Below are 18,834 nucleotides of genomic sequence, written 5' to 3' on the forward strand. Positions count from 1 at the left end.
GCAGAGAGAATGTGGGGAAGAGCTGGAGGGAGTGGAAGGTGGAAAACCTGGTCAGGAATTATTATTGTATAAGAATCTACAATATAAATAAATAAATAAATAAATAAATAAATAAATACAATTGAAAATGGTGGCATTCTGTGGACTCTGGGAACTGGAAGTACGGGATAACATGGGTAGGAGATTCATTCTTTACCATAAATTTTCATACATTTCAAATTTAAAAAATTTATTTTTGGGTGAATGCCCGTGTGCGTTTACATGTGCATGTATGTGTGTGTGTTCGTGTGTGTGTGTGTGTGTGTGTGTGTGTGAGAGAGAGAGAGAGAGAGAGAGAGAGAGAGAGCCGTGTCTGCTGACTTCTACCTTCTTTTGAAACAGGGTATCTCCCTGAAGCAGGTACTCACAATTGCCTAGGCTGCTCTGTGGATATTTCCAGGGCAGTGGTTCAGAGGCAGTGTTCTGGGCATAACCTGTCCTGCTCTAAACCCCTATCGGGTATCACCTTTGTAAACTTCTTGATGTGCCCTGACAGGGCTGTAAAGCGTGTGTGTCAGAAGCACCCCCTCACGAAGCCACTCTTCAGAATGGATGACCCTTGCCTGCTGTCGGCTCTCTGCCTTGTAATGGTGTGCTTCTGTTGCAGGAGCACCAGTCAGGCAAGGGCCCTGCCCTGCTCTAGCCTGCAAAAATATCACACTCTGTGGTCCCCACTACCCCTGGAGTGAGGCAGACACCTTGGCTCCACACCCAGGCTGGACCACTTCATCAATGATATCCCCACATCAATTCCCTTTCCTACTCTTGATTCTTTACCTATGAGCTCAAGCAGCAAGGCGCCTCTTCTCCTGGGTCGGACTTGGCTTTCTAACCTCGAGAGGCTGTGGAAGGCAGCACACTCTGCAGAAACAAACTGGATCTCCTTTCACTCTGTCCCATAAACGTACTTGTATGCGTGTCGTTGGCCGCACACTGGGCAAGGCTCTCTGGGGAGCCCAAAGTGAAAGCTTTCCAGCCTCCAGCTGCTCGGGATCCCAGGGACAAACATCTCCACAGAAATTCCATTACACTGAGAGTTTTGTAACCACTGGGAGATGAAAGGCGGCCCTGGCCATCACTGACATTTCATAATGGGAAATAGAGTTGTGGAAAGTCATTTCCTGATCTTGTTTGGTGCAGAGAGGAAGAACAGCATGTTTCAATGTCCCCTGCTTTTTTTAAAAAAAAAAAAAATGTGGGAAGAGCTCTCATTTTCATTGAGAAGAAGAAACTGAAAACTCCAGAGGTTAAACAAATAGGAAGATTTATTTATTTATTTTACAAGCCACGGAGCCAGTTAACGATTACTAAGTCCCAGTGGGTGTTGCGTGTTTGCTGGGAGGCTGGACTATGTGACATCCCAGGCTTTAGGACTCTCCTTCATGCTGACTCCACGACTCCAGCCCGGCGATGCATCCTGGCTTCTGGGAGGCGTGCTTCTGGCTGTGGGGCCCACTTCTTTGCCTCAGCATTGGAAGTTCAGGTAAGCCAAGGGCTTGGGCCTTGGGTGGAATCTTATTTCTTTAAACTGCCCTCTTACACAGCACTGACTTTGGAAGGTCCCCTAAAAGTTCTTTATCTCAGGCGGTGATTTTAAAAGAAAGGGGGAAAACCCTCTTATCATAATGGGAATCAGTGGTGAGACCTGTGCCTTCTCGGGCCACCAAAACTGAACTTCCCCCATCTCCTGACTAATTTTTCTAAAATCTGAATTACAATCCTTTCACCTTGTTCAAGCCAAGGTGACTGGAGCAAAATTAGCTTCAACCAACTCTCAATATTTATTTTCATCCTACTAATGGCCACTGTTTCTAGATGTAGTTAATTTTAAGTTTGCCAAACTAACTTTTGGGGAACTTTAAGAACACTTTTGTCATACACACACACACACACACACACTCACATATGCATGCAGACACATATGCACTTGCACACCATGCACGCCTGCACACATGGGGAGCAGCACAGTCAGAAGGGTCTCCTCTCTCTGCCTCCCAACATCAGACTGCTTTTCTGTCCTCCCCTAAAAGGGTTCCCATCTCAGCTTCTGGATGCCCTCAGGGAGTTGCTCAGACATTGGGGCTGTTTCTAGCCTTCTCCTCTTGTGAGGGGGGTCTTCCCTTTCAGCGATTCACTGTCCTGCCCAGCATTCCCGCCCTGTTCCAAAGTCCAGATCACACGGGTCTATTCTCTCCTTACAGCCTAGGCAGCTTTCCCTCGGCTTCCTGTGGGGTTTTTTGTCTCCCTCAGTGGTTTGTTCCCGTAAGGGGAGGGTCTGGGACTCCAGTCTCTAGTGGACACTTAGTCCATCGCGCCCTACGTATATGGCGCATGCTCAGTGAATGACACTGCGCCGCTGCCCAGGCCGCTGCCCAGCCCGCTGCCTAGTGGGCCGCAGGCAATGGACAGAGGGAGTACTCACTCAGTAGGCAGACCCGGAACGAGTATTATCTGTCTTTGTGCCTTAGCTGCAGGGCTTTGAGGAAGTGACTTTTCTTTATCTGTCCTTGGAGATTATCCTTACCAAATTGGGATGCTGTCAAGGACTGCAGACAGTGTGTGTACAAATCGGACCTGTGACAGTTGCTTATATCCGGGCGATTGTATTATTAGTGAAGAATTGATGGAAGAAAGGGGGACAGAACTGTCACAGGCCACTTAAGGAAAACAGAAAGGACAGATCCCAGATGTTCCTGGGAGAGCTGTGGGTGCTGTTGGGAGAGGTGACTCCTCCAACGCTTCACAGCTGCTTTGCCCCTGTTGAGGGGCAGGAGGGGTTCCCTGCCAGGCCCAAATTGAATTTTCAGGGCAGGAAGACTGGAACAGAATTGTCCCCACACTTTCTTGCCAGGCAGCAAGTTCAGGGTTCGAGACACAGACAGCAGGCAATCGGAAGCCTTGAACCAGGTTGTCAGGTTGGGGTTAGGATAAGAACTGAGCAGATCTAAACTGGGGTTCAAGATGCCGGCGCAGGAAGGGAGCAGGCAGTACTTGCCAGCAGGGTCTCTGGAGCCCTTACCCACCGGCTTGCTTTAGTCTGCTGCCATCTTTCTTCAGACCGGAATGTGCAGGCCCAAGGTTTTCTATTCCCCAGCTATTCCCGACCTTTCTGACTTAGCTAAGTTACTGTTGTTGACAATGACAGTGTTTATCGTGTTAACGCTTCCTGTTCTTTAAAAAGGGCTTTTGGGGAACTCCGGTAGGTTGGTGGATAGGGAGAGATAGAAAAGGAGAGAATGTAGGCCCTTTAAGGCCTCCAGGAGGAAGATGAGAGAAGAAAGGGTTAAAGGAGACAGGGCATTCAGGGCAAAGAGAAGGAAGAACTCCAGGAACAGGAGCCATGACCTAGGAGGGCCCCTCCTCAATCAAGATGGCCCCTCTGTCACCTGCCTGGCTGTCTTGGCTGGGCACCGACCGGCACAATTCTTCTTGGCCACCAAGGTGATGGTCTCAGGTGTTTTCTTTCTTTAAACATTTAATTATATTGATTAATTCAGTGTGTGTGTGTGTGTGGGGGGGGGGGTGCACACCACAGCGATCATGTTGAAGTCAGAGGACAGTTTGGACATCGGTGGACATTGGTTCTCTTTCAGCCCTGGGGATCCCAGGGATCCAGCCCAGGTCACCACAGTAAGAGCTGAGTGTCATGGTCCTGAGTGTCAGATGGATTCACAGGCTTTCTCTCAGCACCACAGGCCTCGTACTCCAGCTTCCTGTACATCTTGTGTTTATTTATACTTTATCTGCAAAATAAAAGCTCCTTTTGAGAGGAGCTGTGGCTGGCATCTTGTCCTTGAACCCATAGACCCTGGAGCTTTGGTTGCACAGGAGGAAACAGCTGGGTGTGAGCCTCATTTTCATTTCCTGACATTTATGTAGGCTAGCTAAATGGCCCCCAAAGAGCACTTCTTCCCCCCCACCCCCACCAAAAGGGTTGCTAGGGTGGCCCACACTAGTTACTGCTGACAAAGTGACCCACAGACCAGTTAAGAGCACAGCTGCATTTGATGGGGAGACAGAAGGCTTAAAATCAAAGTTTTAGAAAGCTCGGGGTCTGAGATACCCACCTCTCAGCAGCCGCTGAAGTGATGCCTCTCTTGCATGTCTGGCAGGAGCCCACCTTCCAGTCAGCTATAGTGGGAGTCTCCACCTTTTTCCCAGTCTGCAGTGTCCTCAAAGCAAAATGATGGAGGGACAGCCAATATTTAAATCCATGTCAGCCCTCCTGTATAGCTTATAAATCCCCCACCAGCTGGTGTGCCGCAAAAAAAAAAAAATGAACAGCCAAATAAAGTGAAAGCCACAATTTTTAAGCTTTAAATTGAAATGAGGCATGAAACTCTATTCTAACTATAAAAACGTAGCTCGAAGATATAGTGTGACCCAATTACAAACATTTCATATATGCAAAATATTTCTATTTATGCAAAGTATTACATTCCGGCCCTGTGTGTGAGATCCTTTCTGTGATCATTAGCTCTTGCCTAGCATGTGTGAGATCTTTGGTTTAATCTAGGTTTAAATTAATGATTCATTTGCCTTAAGCCAAAAGAAAGATTTAGTGGTCTTGGGATAATGACCTTTACACGGCTTCTAAACAGACAGGATGCGTTTGTGTGCAGCTGGGCATCTGTGATGAGGGTGAAAACATTCTCATTTTCGATTTCATCAACCCTCAGGCTAGAGTCATCAAAGCTCTCACTCCACATGTGGTCCTAGTTTGTACAACCCCACCCAAGCCCTTGGCTCTCACAGCCGACGCCCAGGGATGACGCCCTTGCCTTGACTGGACTGAGCCCCCGCCTCATCCACCAAGCCCTCCTCTTCTCTTTGACAAGAGCTTTTTAGTATCATATTCAGTCTTTATTTTGGGCCCACGTTAGTGCAGTGTCTCACGAACGCTGGCGTGGTCATTCCCCACCAGAGTGTGAGCTCAGTGAGGGCAAAATTCTGTCTTCGCTCTTACATCATTTCCTCTTGGCATAGCTGGGATGAAGAGCAAGGTGGCCTGAGCCATCTTGAGACCCACTCACCCCGAGGACCGGCTGGTTGCCAGCTTTGGAGGCAATGCATCCATCCTGTGGGCTTTAGAGGGCTACGACTGGAACAGTCAGGAAGCCCATTCGGGACCTGAAACACTCCACTATCCAAGGTCAAGGTCTTATGCCACTTGACTTTCGTCCTTGTCACCTGCCAGATCTGTGGCCTCTCAGCTTTCCAAGTTCCCTTTAACAAGGCCTAGAACTCCATTTTCCCAAGAGAAAAACTGAAGGTGGCCCGCAGGATGCTATGCAGAAACTCTCACGGCCCCAGATGAACACCGTAGGCAGAGAACGATCATAGTATGGATGTCAACACCCTTCCGTCTGAATGACAGTGGGACGTTGTCTCTGCCTGGATGATTGGCTTCCAGGTTTGTCTTCCTTCATAAAGCCCTCCGTATGCCGGGAACTCCCGGGTCTGCTTAAAAGGGATTTTTTCGGTCCCCAAAGCCAAACAGCGTTGTTAGAGTTATTCACCTTATTCACCTTAGAGAAAACCTACCTCAAAATCAAGAAGCTCGAGGCCGAGTTCTCCATTGCCAGGGAATTTGGGCTCCATTAGCTAGAGTTTCCCTACCACCTTCTAGTTCTTCTTAGAAGAGTATCCTGGAATGGCGTCGAAGGCCTTTCCTCCCATCAACCACTTCTCTTTTCTCCGAAGAGTCTTGACATATTCTTCAAGGCCTAGTGCTTTTAAGTTTGCAGAATAGACTTTTTTTCCCCTCTCTTTGGTTAAATTCTAGGTATTTTCCACTACAAAACCGATACAAAGTGAATATATAAATATATGCACTCTACGCCTGCTCATATTAAGTTCTTCCCTGATTGTTGAGAAAAAGTAACAAAATGTGCATAGAAGTTGCATCTGGGGAGGTGGAGGTATATGGAGAGAAAAGTTTAAGATTTTTAATTTTATTTTAAAAGGACAAGCAGGAATTTTCTATATTGATAGATTATATATTACCTTCAGCACCCCCTTTGGACTGTTTTGAATGATTATTAAATTTTTAAGTAATAGAAGGGGCTGGACAATGGCTCAGTGGTTACAAGCACTTGCTGCTTTTGCAAAGGACCATGGCTGAGTTCCCAGCACTAACACGGTGGCTTACAGCTGCTTATAGCTCCAATTCTAGGGCATATAGCAACCTTTTCTGGACTCTTTGGGCTCCAGGTATGCAAGTGTCACACAAACATACATGTAAGCACTCACACATCCATATAAAATAAAACCAAATATTTATAAAAAAGGACAAAAGTTGGAAAATATATAAAAATTTTACATAAAATTCATGTAAAATTACAATAACTAGATGGGGAAACACTGCTTATGGGGAGCCAGACACAAGTGTTTAAACCTTCCAATGTGTCCCTCCATTTATTTTTTGCTCTTTTAAATGGGAACATAATAAAATTATAAAATAACTTAAAGATATAAGACAATTTAGTAAAATATACGACAGTCTTTTACCAACCTTCCAACCATCCAAGCAAATGAACAAACATGGACTTCTTTTTGTTTCAGATCCTCTTTGGTTTATTAAGCATTTCTGGTCATTAAATTATAAACAAACACACTATTTCTTCATTTTTGTCCACTGAAACACAGCTAGATCACCCCCAGGTATTTTTCTGTCATGTGCTGCAATGTGATACAGTTAAGACTGATTTCTGAGAATGGAACCACTGCTTCCTGGTTCGGTGATCCCCTGTCTTTGACATAAAGTTGTTCTCCAAAGTTCTTTATCTGTGTTATAACCCCACCTGCAATATATGGAATCTCATTTCTTTCCTCACTAACCTTCTGGATTATTGTATTACAGAGTTATTGCCAAATTGATGCCTATTATAGATTTCTCTAACTCTTGCTCCTCTCTCTGAGAATTTTTGATTTGAGTACACAAACTTCTTTGGTTCTGATAATTACCTTTATAATATTTTCTCTCTCATTGCCTTAATGTGTTTTGAGACAGGGTCTAATTATGAACCTTGGCTGGACAGGACTTGCCATGTGTGTGGATCAGGCTAGCCTTGAACGTGCTTTGATCCTTCTGTTTGTGCCCCTTAAGTCAGTGCGCCACCACATCTGGTGCCACCCTCCTTCTTCAGAGGTAGGTAAGTAAGAGCTGCTCCCTTTTGTTTTGTTTTGTGTTTGTTTTCATTTTTGGTGGTGATGTGTTTTGAACCCAAGGTTTCACACATTTACATAGAACCTACGAAGTGTTCTGCAGAGCTAAAGCCTCAAGTGTGTGTGTGTGTGTGTGTGTGTGTGTGTGTCTGTGTGCATGTTGATGCAAGGGACAAAGGTAGGGGTTTTCACTCACTAAGCACACACTTCATTTTCCCTCTAAACTACACACACAGGCACACAGACACACAGACACAACTCCAACACATTTGCATTTTAAAATGCAGTGATAGATATGCAGTATTGGTTCCTTTTTTCTTTCCATGTTTACATTTTCCATTTGCAAATGAGAGAAAAAATTTAAATATGTTCTTGCTATAGATCTTAAAATAAATATACTGCTAATACCAAGGTTAAAAAATAGAAAATATTACAAAATGAAAATGAACATAAAAACAAGAATGTATACAGGGGAAAAACTGATTGGAAAATTGAAATTGAAAATAGAAAGCATAAAAAATGAAAATAAAAAAAATGTTACAAAGTAAAAATAGGCACAATGACAAGAATGTATGCAGGAAAAAAAAAAAAAAAACCAAAACTAACTGGAAATTGAAACCGAAAAGGAACAAAGATCACATCATGGTCAGATAGAGGCTAGTCCAGGGAATAGGGGATTTTAAAAGAATAATTTTATTATTCCTGTCACTGTTGTGTGTGTGCATGATGTGTGGGAGGGGGTTGCACGCCCTGTAAATCTGGCTTTTTCTCTTTCTGCTTTCATCTCTGAAGACTGAACTCTGCTCACCAGACTGAGCAGCAAGAGCCCTCCCCTGCTGAGTCCTCGGGCCAGCCCTAGAGAGACTGCTACTTAAACAGTAGGCGATGTAGTAATCTAATTCTCACACAAGCGACCTGAAAGGAAAATAAACATACCTTGATAAATTGAAAAGTCCGAGCAACAAATAATACACTTGATGGGGAAGGTCCTCCCGGTCTCTGGCAGCAAGGACCGTGCCTTTCTTTTCTTCCCATCAGCAGGGACTGATGTCCATCTGTCCTTGATGTTCGTGTTATGAAATAACTGGGTGGGTGGGGAGCATCACAGCATGGTTCACTGAGTCAGGTTTTATACTCTTAAATGACTGACAGTTTTTAAGAATTAAAGAAAAGGTGTGTGTGTGTGTGTGTGTGTGTGTGTGTGTGTGTGTGTGAGCTGGAATTACAGGTGTTGGTAAGTCATCCAATGCAGGCGCTGGGAACCAAGTTAGGCACTCTGGAAAGGCAGTAAATACCCCTAACCACTGAGCTGCCTCTCCAGCCCATGCTCAACAATTTAGCATCTGTACATACTGGCATTTCCCCCTCTCTCAAGGACTAGGGCCTCCAGAATAATATTTAACAAAGGCAACAAGACAATCTTCATTATTATTATTATCATTATTATTTTGAGGCAGGATCTCTCTGTGTCATTCTTTCTTTCTTTCTTTTTTTTTTTTTTTTGAAACAGGGTTTCTCTGTGTAGTCCTGGCTGTCCTGGAACTCACTCTGTAGCCCAGGCTGGCCTCAAACTCAGAAATCCACCTGCCTCTGTCTCCCGAGTACTGGGATTAAAAGCGTGTGTCACCACTGCCCGACTCTCTGTAATTCAAAATCACCTGGAATTTAAGATCCTCCTGCTCAGCCCCTTGAGTATGGAAATTACAGGCATGTGCCCCCACGCCCTTGAGAACAGGTTGGTTCTCAGTTTTGAGTGGAGCTGCTTGAGTTGAGATGAGCATGCTATTTATATGTTAATACTACAAATCTTGCAAACCCTTTATTTCTTGAATTAAACCCTGGTTGGCTATGGTATATTTTTGGGCCTTTTGTTCTTGACGGGTTTTGATTTGCTGGTATTTCATCTAAATTGGATATCTTGATTATTCTTGTAGAATGAGTTGGTATTTTGTTTCCTGTTTTCTGTTTTCTGCAATAATGTGTAAAACTGAGAATTTCAGGGTTGGTAGAAGCTCTCTGTAAGTCTGTCTGACCTGTTAGGGTTTTTTGATGGATGGTTTGAAAACTACTGTTTCAATTCCTTTCTGCTATAGTTTTAAACCTGCTATCTTTTTCTTATTTTTTTGACACTAGCTTTAGTAAACTGTATTTCTCTAAGAAAGTATACATTTTTAGAAAATTCTATAATTTCGATTTCTGGCTAGGTATAAATATGCTCTTTGACGATTTGAAAAAGAAATCAGTTGTGTATGTAGTGATTCGCCTTTTCAGTCCTTGGTACTTTTTACTGGTGACATCCTCTGTTTTATTTCTTACTCGGGGTTATCAAAAGTACATCTGGCTTATTATTCCTTTCAGAGAGCCAGCTCTTAGAGTGTATTGTGTGTGGCAGGTACTAGTCCAAGCAGCAGAATGAACAAAGTGGGTACGAAGCCGTGCCTTGCCTGAGAGTCTAGTATAATGCAGGGAGATAATCAATAAACAAGTTCAACAGCAAGTGCAGGGTACATTAGAAAGTGATGATTTCTATACAAGAGACCAGGGTAAGGAAGATAAAAGGTGGGTCTTTGAATTTGAGGTCAGCCTGGTCTACAGAACAGGAGTTCCAGGACAGCAAGGGCTACACAGAGAAACCCCATCTAGAAACAAAACAAACCAAACAACAAAAACCCAAAAGAAAGAAAGATGGAAGGGTTGAGAGGCTGAGGTACAGAAGAGGAGAGAAAATGGCATCTGAGAGGCAGGTTTGATGGGGAAGAGGGATCAAACACAAACATGCCTGCAGAAAATTCCAGAAGGAGACAATTCCAGGGCTTCTCACAGGAGGGAGAACAAAGGGAACGGAGTGTGCAAATTAAGGGTAAGGGCACAGAGGTCTCTATGCTCACAGACATGCACTAGGGAGATCCCAAGGACTGATTGCAGGTTCTCTATGTCTTATTGCAATTGTCCCTAAAGTTGGGCCTGTTTTAACTTTTCCTGTGAAGGGGCACCCGATCAATCCATATGGGGCCATCTGAGACTCAATCGTAGATATAAAAGGCTGTATGATGATCCTTGGTCAATGACCCCTATGTGGTGGTGGGGTGGGGTCGTGCTTTCTTATAATAAATCCTCAGATGACTCATTAGTTCCTGTGGAAATGCTGCTTGCATTTTCTTCTTCTCCACCAAAATATATGAAAGTCTTGAGACAAGATGGGGCTACACAGTGCCAAAGAATCTTTGTCAGTTCAGTTTAACACATCAGTACTTTTTAAAGAATCCTATTGGCCTCCAACAGCTTGGAAATGTGGGCCTCTAGGTGCTGGCCAGGGTGGAGACTGTTCTTGGCTAATAATGGAACCATCTGCCCCAGTGTTGAGAAGGCCTCTAAAACGGAGTTGTCCACATATAAGATTAACATAGGACATCCGTCTACTGATAACCACCTTGTCCGTAAAGCTCGGAATTTAATCCCATTTCAGTAAATCCTGTTGTTCCTCCTTAATCCCTGAGTGGATACTGCTCTTGAATCTGGTTTGTTTTTTGTTGTCTGGGTCATTTTCTCTCTTGATTCTGAGCCTGGGCATTGGCCCCCTTGGAAATTTAAAGCCTTACTTACCATCCTTGTCAAATAAGGATCAATATTCCTTAGCTCAACATTTCCCCTTTTTATCTCACTGGCAAAGAACCAAATTACTAGATTTCTTTTTCTTTCTTTCTTTCTTTCTTTCTTTCTTTCTTTCTTTCTTTCTTTCTTTCTTTCTTTCTTTCTTTCTTTTCTTCTTCTTCTTCTTCTTCTTCTTCTTCTTCTTCTTCTTCTTCTTCTTCTTCTTCTTCTTCTTCTTCTTCTTCTTCTTCTTCTCCTCCTCATCCTCCTCCTCCTCCTCCTCCTTCGCATTCATTTTCCCCAGGTCCTTTACTCTTCCGTTCAAAGCAAGGTCTCCTTTGAGAAGTTTTTGGAATAACTTCCGCAGCCTGAGAGGAGAGCTGCTAATATGTTGAGTGGCTGGCACCCAGGCAGAGACATCACTGTGTGTCACCTGTGCTATCTCCCCCTTTGGGTGGCTCCTCCATTAGCCGTGAGCTGCCTGGTCGAGGTATCTGCGGCTTCCCCATTGCTTTCCGTTGCACTGCCTTCTTAACGAGAGGAAGAAACTCAGACTACATCTCGTTCACTTTCTGTTTGAAAGTGTCCATGATCAGGAGTAGGTTTCCAGGCTCACAACACTAAGTCGAACCGTTCCTCTGTATCAGAGCATCTCTCTGTTGCCTACTCCACGAAGGATGAAGAATTAAAAGGGATGCTATTGTTACAGAATGATACAGATTATCACATTTGTCATAATATTTTGATTTCTACATCAATTATTGTCCTGGGATGAAGGAAGCGCTACATATTTGCTTATAGCCGCAAGGAGCAACAATATCCCTACTTAAAACTTCTCACATCATATCAGTAAACGGAGCATGAACACCATTGGCGGAGAAAGATTTTCTGAAATTCCCTAAGAACTCAAAAGCAAATGGACTATGTTGATGCACATTTGCATTTTGAGGATTTAACATCAGGGGCATTTTAAGAGCTGTTATGATAGGGTGTTTGGTCCAATTATTTTCCTGTTGATTATTTCCCTAATTTTCCCCAAATAGTCTCTTCAAGTGAGAGAACATAGACGGAATTTCTAAATCAGATTGACATGAATGAATATTTGCTGTACATGGATATAAATGTGGGATGTTTAAGCAAGGGCAAAATGTCTAAATTGGTCTCCTTGAATGTAAGAACACAGGTTTCCTATAGGGCAGTGAACTGTGCCAGGATACTTGATAAGGCTGAGCAGGGTCAAGGCTCCAGGACCTCTGAGAGGACGGTAGGAGCTTCACCTGCTCCTGACCAGGCCCCTGTCACATGACCACACTCCCTACATAGGAACATGACCTAGAGTCATGAAGATCAGAACACAGTTCTCCATGCTAATGAGGTATCTAGAGGCCAATCAGCTTCCCTTTTCAGACATTCTTCCCTGCAAAAGGTATTTAATCTCTGATCCATCTTGAGGAGATGGTATACACCCATTTTCCACCATGCACAATCAATAAACAGTTTGGTACCAAGGGATGTCTTTTTCATCAATAACTGCCATGGGAAGCATGGAGAAGGCCTTCACCTACAGAGCTGCACCAGCTAAGTCTCCCACAGAAGGACCCTCTGGTCTCCCTGACTCCCTATCACCCCCCCCCCTCACCCCCAGGCTTGTTCTCAGCCTGTGGGCCTCCTCTGTTCTCAGCTCCTCTGTGACTTCCAACTGCATCTAGATGTCCAGGAGTCTGAGAGCCACCCCACCCCGCCCTGGTCCCAGCTTTATTGTGGGCTTGTGACCCTCTGTTCCCAATTCCTCTGAGTGGTTTCCAGCTGTGACTGGATGCCTGGGTGTCAGGGAACCGCAGCTTTGGCCTCCCACATCTTCCCACCCAGTGAGAGCTTCCCTTGAGCCCAGCAGTGGATGGTGGCACAAGGTAAATTCAGTCTAGCACTCCACATTCATCCTGTCTGGTGGTGTTTCCATACCTCAGTGGTCCACATGGAACCACAGTTCCCTGCCAAGATTGTCCAGTGGGTTCTCCACATTGTGGTCCTGCTGCAGATGATATACGCAATAGATTACTTCAGTCCAGACTGCAAAATAACGATAGGGATTTTATCCCTCTTTTCATGGTGATGTTTCCTTCCATTTGTCAAGATCAATGGTTTCTTGTTCAGGAAACAGAGGATTGAATTTTACAATCATTTGTACAAAGTCTTGAAGCTGTTACTGTAAATACTTTTGCTCCCTTGGATCTTAGCAGATATCTCAATAACTGTATAAAATGGTCTGCCTCAGAGGACGGAGAAGAATCCATCTGTATTCCACTCTCTCACTTAGGGTTGTGACTCTGTGGGTAAGAGGATCAATCTCCTATCCTCTGCTTCTGTTTAAGGAAAAAACTTCATACCTTTCTTCTTCTAGGGTCAAGCCCTACTCATTGGGTGCCAGTTGCAGGGATTCCACTGCCTTTCAGTGGTAGCTGAGAAACAATCCTGAGAAGGCAAGGCAGTTCAGCACAGCACAGCGTAGCAGCCAGTGAGTCTAACTGTGATTGGTTTGTTTTGGGTATATTTAAACACAGTACGATCTGGTGAAAACTATTCTTGTGGTTAGCTAAATCCCACACAGCCAACAAAACATACCTAAATCTCTCTGAGGAATAAAGTAAGATATTTATAGATCAGATGCAACTACATGAAAGCTCTTTGTAAAGTACCTTCCATAAAGACAGATGCTATAGACTGACTCGGGAGGAAAAAACCCCAAGTTTATGAGAATAGGTCTGGAGGAGCGTCTGCTGCCCGAAAATCTCCAGCCACACAAGACTGCAGGCTAGAGAGCATATCTGCGTCATGCTTCTGGGAGAAAAAATGGTTTTGTGTGCCTTCCTGTGAAAGAACAACCACTGTGCTTAACATTCCAAGTTCCCTCAGTGCAGTGGTTCTCAACCTTCCCAATACTGCCTCCTTTTAATACAGTTCAAGTTGTTGTGACCCCCCAATCATAAAATTATTTTTGTTGCTACTTCATAACTGTAATTTTGCTACTGTTATGAATCATAATGTAAATATCTGTGTTTTACAATGCACTTAGAGGACCCATGTGAAAGGGTCATGACCCACATGTTTGGTGCATGTCTATGAGCACAAAGACCTCTGTGTCCCCAACAGGGAAGGGCTCTCAAGACAGCAGACAAGACCCTTGAGGACCCTGTGGTCTATTCCAAGGATATCACTTCTATTCTGAATAAAATACCAAAGGCTTTGTCTTAGAATACCCTGACCTGACCAACTTTACCCGGGGATAATCCTAGCTACTGTGCAGCAATCAAACCAAGTGTAGTGTAGGCCAGCAAAGCAGTGACAGCCTATGGTAGTCATCTTGAGAAATGGCCATGGCTGAGCCCTAATAGTGACCAGGTAGGTGGGGATGGTTGAAATCTAAATACGAGATTTTGATGATAAACCCAGCAGGGTTTGTTTACCATTTCTATCTGAGGAATGAAAGGGGTCTAAGACAGTTGGTCTAAACACTGCAATGACTGAGTTGCTGAGGGCATCACACCCATCTTCCTAATTCCTTAATTTCAACTATTACCTTCCTGTATCTTTTGCTATATCTAGAGTGGCTGTGTTATTCTTTTCTAAGAGGACAAGCATCCACTTAGCATAATATCACATGCCTTTTTTCTAGGTAGCTTCCAGAAAAAAAACCCCACAACTTACCTAGGCAAACATTTTTCTCTTTTTCCCTTAATGTTATGCTTAGACTCTGCACCCCAACCCATTTCTATAGATTGTGTCTCACTGTATACCTCTGGGTGTCCTGGAACTCCCTTTGTAGACCAGGCTGGTCTTCAACTCACAGAGATCTGCCTGCCTCTGCTTCCCAAGTGCTGGGCGTAAAGGTGTATACCACCACCTTTGCCTTAAAATAAAAGTTTTGAAAGACAAACAGTGAAAAGAAGCTATTCGATTAGTTAAAATGGGATTAAAGTCCTTAGTCAGAAATGAAGGGGCTGCTTCTGGTTAGTTAAGCCTAAGTTTTGTTTCCAGTTGTACACTTGCTGTATTGAGTTTACATTTGCTAACTTGGGAACTCAAGTTGCCTTGGCCTCCCAGTAAGCCACATCGACACTGTAAGTGCTGCATTATTAGCTACTCTATACGAATCTTAACACCATTTAATTTTTATATTCTTCACCTTCCACTGTGATTATGCTTTAACAAGCACATTGCTTATACTTCCCATGTATTTTAAAATATATTTTTGTAGGCTTATATTTTTCAAAACCTACTTTAATAAGTGTTCTTAAATGCTTTAACCTTCTTTCCGGTCCATCACGCCACCAGAGGTAATGGGAAAGAAAGGTTTATAGGGAAAAGGAGGATGGGGACCTGTTTAGAAATAGTTCTTTGGGGCGATCACAATCTTCATTGTCAGGATATCAGCAGTTCCGTTCACACGAATCGGCAGCAATCCATTTGCAAACACCATTCAAGAATCAGCAAGGGAAGTTCTGATTGGGCTGTATAAGTCTGTCGAAGTGATAAGAAATCGCCAGAACACCACCAGAAGCTCTTTGGTGCGTTTCTCTACATGAAGCCACAATGAATGATGATTAGTGAGGAAGACAAGGCGAACCAATGCCACTGCATCCTCAGCAAAGCCCATAGAAGAGCAGAAAGAGTGGCGAGGCGAACCAATGGCAGAACATCACCCACTGTCTGCTGGGTTATACTTACACCCTTTCCAAACATCATATGTCCTCTCAAGCACCCATTTAGCATAGTATCACATGCCTTTTTTCCAGGCAGCTTCCAGAAAAAAACACAACATGTCTGTTCTCAGCAAAGCACCCTCCCATGTGTCTGCTTCAGCGGAAACAGCCTCTCACGAGACGGCTTCCAGAAAAACATCATGTAATACAACTGAGTCTCAAAATAAACCAAAAATTTCCACTTCACATTTTGTCATTGGTTTCTAATTTTGACATTTATTTAGATAATGTTGTCTGAGTGATGTTGATCCTTTGATGATTTGAGGGGTTTTCTGTGTTAGTCAGTTTTGTATTTATACCTGACACGAATAGCTTTAAAAGAACTGAGTATTCCTTAGTTCAAGTTTGTTTAGTTTTGGAAGTGCAAGTCCAAGATGATGCAGCCCCATGGGGTTCATTTTTTCTTTGAATTGGATGTTGTGATAGAAGCATATGTTGCAGAAAAATGTCCTTATTGGACCAGGTGTAGAAACGGTTTAAATAAAGAGTCCGAGCTTCTAGAGCATGCATACAGTGATCCAAGAACCTCATTATGTCTCGTGTGCCCCACCCCCAACTCCTGCAGATCAAAAATTCGGCCTTTTACAAGTGCCCCATCACTGAGCTACCTTCCCAGTTCTTTGTTTCTTGAGATAGGGTTTCATTATTAAGGTCAGGCTGGCCTAGAATTTACTATCTAGCCTAGTCTGGCTTCAAGATCATAATCCTTTGTCTCCTTCCCAAGTGGTTGAATTAAATGTGTGTGCCACCACACATGGGTGGGCTCCATATCTTAAAGGTCCATTGTGCCTCTCAATGCTGCCATCTTGGGAACACAATAGATTTGGGGGGGGATTATACTCAAGTTATACTCAAGCCATAACACTCACCGAGGGGGCATGATATGCTCATTTGAGAGGATTTAGTTCAGCCAAATGTAATGACACACATCTTTATCCTAGTATTCAGGAAGCCAAGGTAACAAGCTCATGGATTTGAGGCTAATATGGAGTCCTGTAAGAAAATCCTATCTTTAAAAAAATATTAGGACTAGAGTTCTAGCTCAATGGTAGGATGCTTCACTCACTGTAGGGCCAACCTTCAGCACCCCTAAAAACAAAATGGGCCGTGGAAAGGGAGTGTTACAAAAAGGAAATTAGTCCATGGCAAAAGCTATGAAAGGCAAATGATGCAGACTAGACAGACATCTTTATAGCCTACGATGTGAGCTCAAAGTGTAGAAAGTTGCTATACTTAGAATGGACTTGGTCCCATGAGTGTCAAGGACAAGGCTATCTGGAAGGACTACATCAGAGGCTAGGGCTCAGACTCAGCAATATGGTGATGCTGTGTGGAAGATTCTTGGGTTTCCAAGTATGCTTAGGTTCCCAAGATCCAATAACATTAGTTCCACACCACAGGGCATCCTAGGTCCACTCTTGTGCGATGTGTGTATGTCACAGTTACTTCTGATAGCATGTAGCCAAGGCAGAATCTAAAGGTGTCATCATTAGAGAAAGGGTCTCCATAGAGACAAGTCCGTGATCTTTGTCCCACGGCAGTAATTCTAGGAGACTGCTACAGCGCCATGGGTTGAGTCAGAATGCATCTTCTTCCTACTCCTGTCTGTCCCTGTGAGAAGTTTTGGGAGCTAGGGAGCATAGTTCCTCATCACTGAAGTAGACTCTGGGATACAAAGCTCATGTGATATGAGCCATGTGTTCCCTTCAGGAAGAGAAGAGTTTTAGGTTGCATCTTTTCTCTTTGATGCTGTCAAAAATCCTTTGGCTTTGACTAAAAACATCCAGAACGTTAGAGCATGTTGCATCTAAGTATATGGAAAAGTGCTTTAAGTAGGCGTGGTTTGTGAAGGCTCTTCACAGTGTCAAACAGGGTAAGTTCCTTCTGAGGCTCATGAGGGACCTGATCCCAGCCTTCTCTTGATTTCTTCTTGTGCCAGTTTGCCTCATCTTTCCTCTGTTTCTGTCAAAATTTCTCCTTTCATAAGGACACCAATCACCCTACATTACAGTCTCATTGCAATTTAACTATCATTGTAAAAAGTCCCTTATTAAATATGACCCCATTCTGAGGCGTGGGCAAATAGGACTTTAAAGTGTACATCTTTGGGGGAGAAACTTGTCTTAGCTACTTTTCTCATTACTGTGAGAACACGAGTGACAGAGGTAACTTAAGAGAAGTATCTGAGGGCTTAACAGGGATACGATGCCTTGTGATGGGAAGGCACAGCAGTGGGGCACGAGGTGCAGTCACATTGTGGCTGTGGTCACACTGTATCCAGTCAGGAAGTAGAGAGAGGTGAACAGGGGTGCTCATCTTGATTTCCCTGTTCCCCCTCATTAGTTGGTTTGGGATCCTGGTCTGTGGGACGGAGTTACCCACATTCGGGCTGGTTCCTTCCTCATCAGCTAGCCTCTCTGAAAACACCATGAAAATTAAGCACAGATTGCTGCTTACAGAACCGATGCAACTTTTGACAAATAAGTGATTAATCACTGAGCTGGGGGACTCGCAACACACCCCAGGTTTACAGCTCCTGTTCATTTCTTCCATCCAGGACATCGTCCTTCTAAAAGCTGTGGACCTCATACTGAACGTTCCTGACTTGTGTTGTTTCCTCCAGGGAATGTACCGCCTACCACCCAACCGAAGTGCACTGACTTTCAGAGTGCCAACCTCCTCCGAGGCACCAACCTCAAAGTGCAGTTTCTCCTCTTCACCCCCTCGCACCCTAGCTGTGGGCAGCTAGTAGAAGAAGGAAGTGACATCCAGAACTCTGAGTTCAATGCCACTCTGGGAACCAAAATACTTATTCATGGATTCAGGTGAGAGTTAAGCAACCAGTAGGATCTTCTCGGCTAAGAACCAAAGAGACCATAGTGCATGGGGAGATGATGGGGGGCATGAAGAGGCATGGGTTTACTGCCCATCTCTGCTCATGCCCTTGAGGGAGTCTTGGGTAAACCCTGCACATGCTGCTCCCTCAGTGTTCCTGACACAAACATTAAGCCTCTTCTCCATCTTTATGACCCTGGACAAGCCATTCCAGTTTCCATATCTGGATTATAGAGGAAGGTGGAGGAATCATCTCAGCTGTTCTTGGGCAGGAAACCTGTACCGTTATTCCCAGAGTGTGGTTGTGCAGCATGATTCATTTGGGACAGTGAGGTCACAGGTTTTACGCAGTCACACGGGGATAACAACAAGGTACTTTTTTGCCCAGGGTTTTATTTCCTCTTTTTTTTCCTTCACTTTCCCCCCCATGATTTAATGACTT

General features: G+C 44.0%; 1 protein-coding gene and 1 long non-coding RNA gene across 5 annotated transcripts in view; one reads left to right on the forward strand and one right to left on the reverse strand.

The window, feature by feature from the left end:
• Window positions 1–1,226: 1,226 nt before the first annotated feature.
• Window positions 1,227–18,834, forward strand: part of Pla1a (phospholipase A1 member A) — a 36,825-nt gene continuing 19,217 nt past the window's right edge. For 2 of the 4 annotated variants that reach the window (XM_052158425.1, XM_052158424.1), the window contains exons 1-2: window positions 1,227–1,522; window positions 18,181–18,382. In XM_052158425.1, coding sequence (XP_052014385.1) covers window positions 1,450–1,522; window positions 18,181–18,382 — 275 coding nt within the window. In that variant the 5' untranslated portion in view covers window positions 1,227–1,449. The remainder of the gene's footprint in view (window positions 1,523–18,180; window positions 18,383–18,834) is intronic. The other 2 variants (XM_052158423.1, XM_052158421.1) reach the window with 2 other exon arrangements.
• LOC127665833 (uncharacterized) lies at window positions 1,287–4,373 on the reverse strand. Its single transcript, XR_007973509.1, has 2 exons — window positions 4,107–4,373; window positions 1,287–3,782 (listed from the first exon to the last, which is right to left on the reverse strand). It is a non-coding gene; the product is annotated as an uncharacterized LOC127665833 (long non-coding RNA).

The sequence above is a fragment of the Apodemus sylvaticus genome, chromosome 15 (assembly GCF_947179515.1).
Source record: "Apodemus sylvaticus chromosome 15, mApoSyl1.1, whole genome shotgun sequence".
Taxonomy (NCBI): Eukaryota; Metazoa; Chordata; class Mammalia; order Rodentia; family Muridae; genus Apodemus; species Apodemus sylvaticus.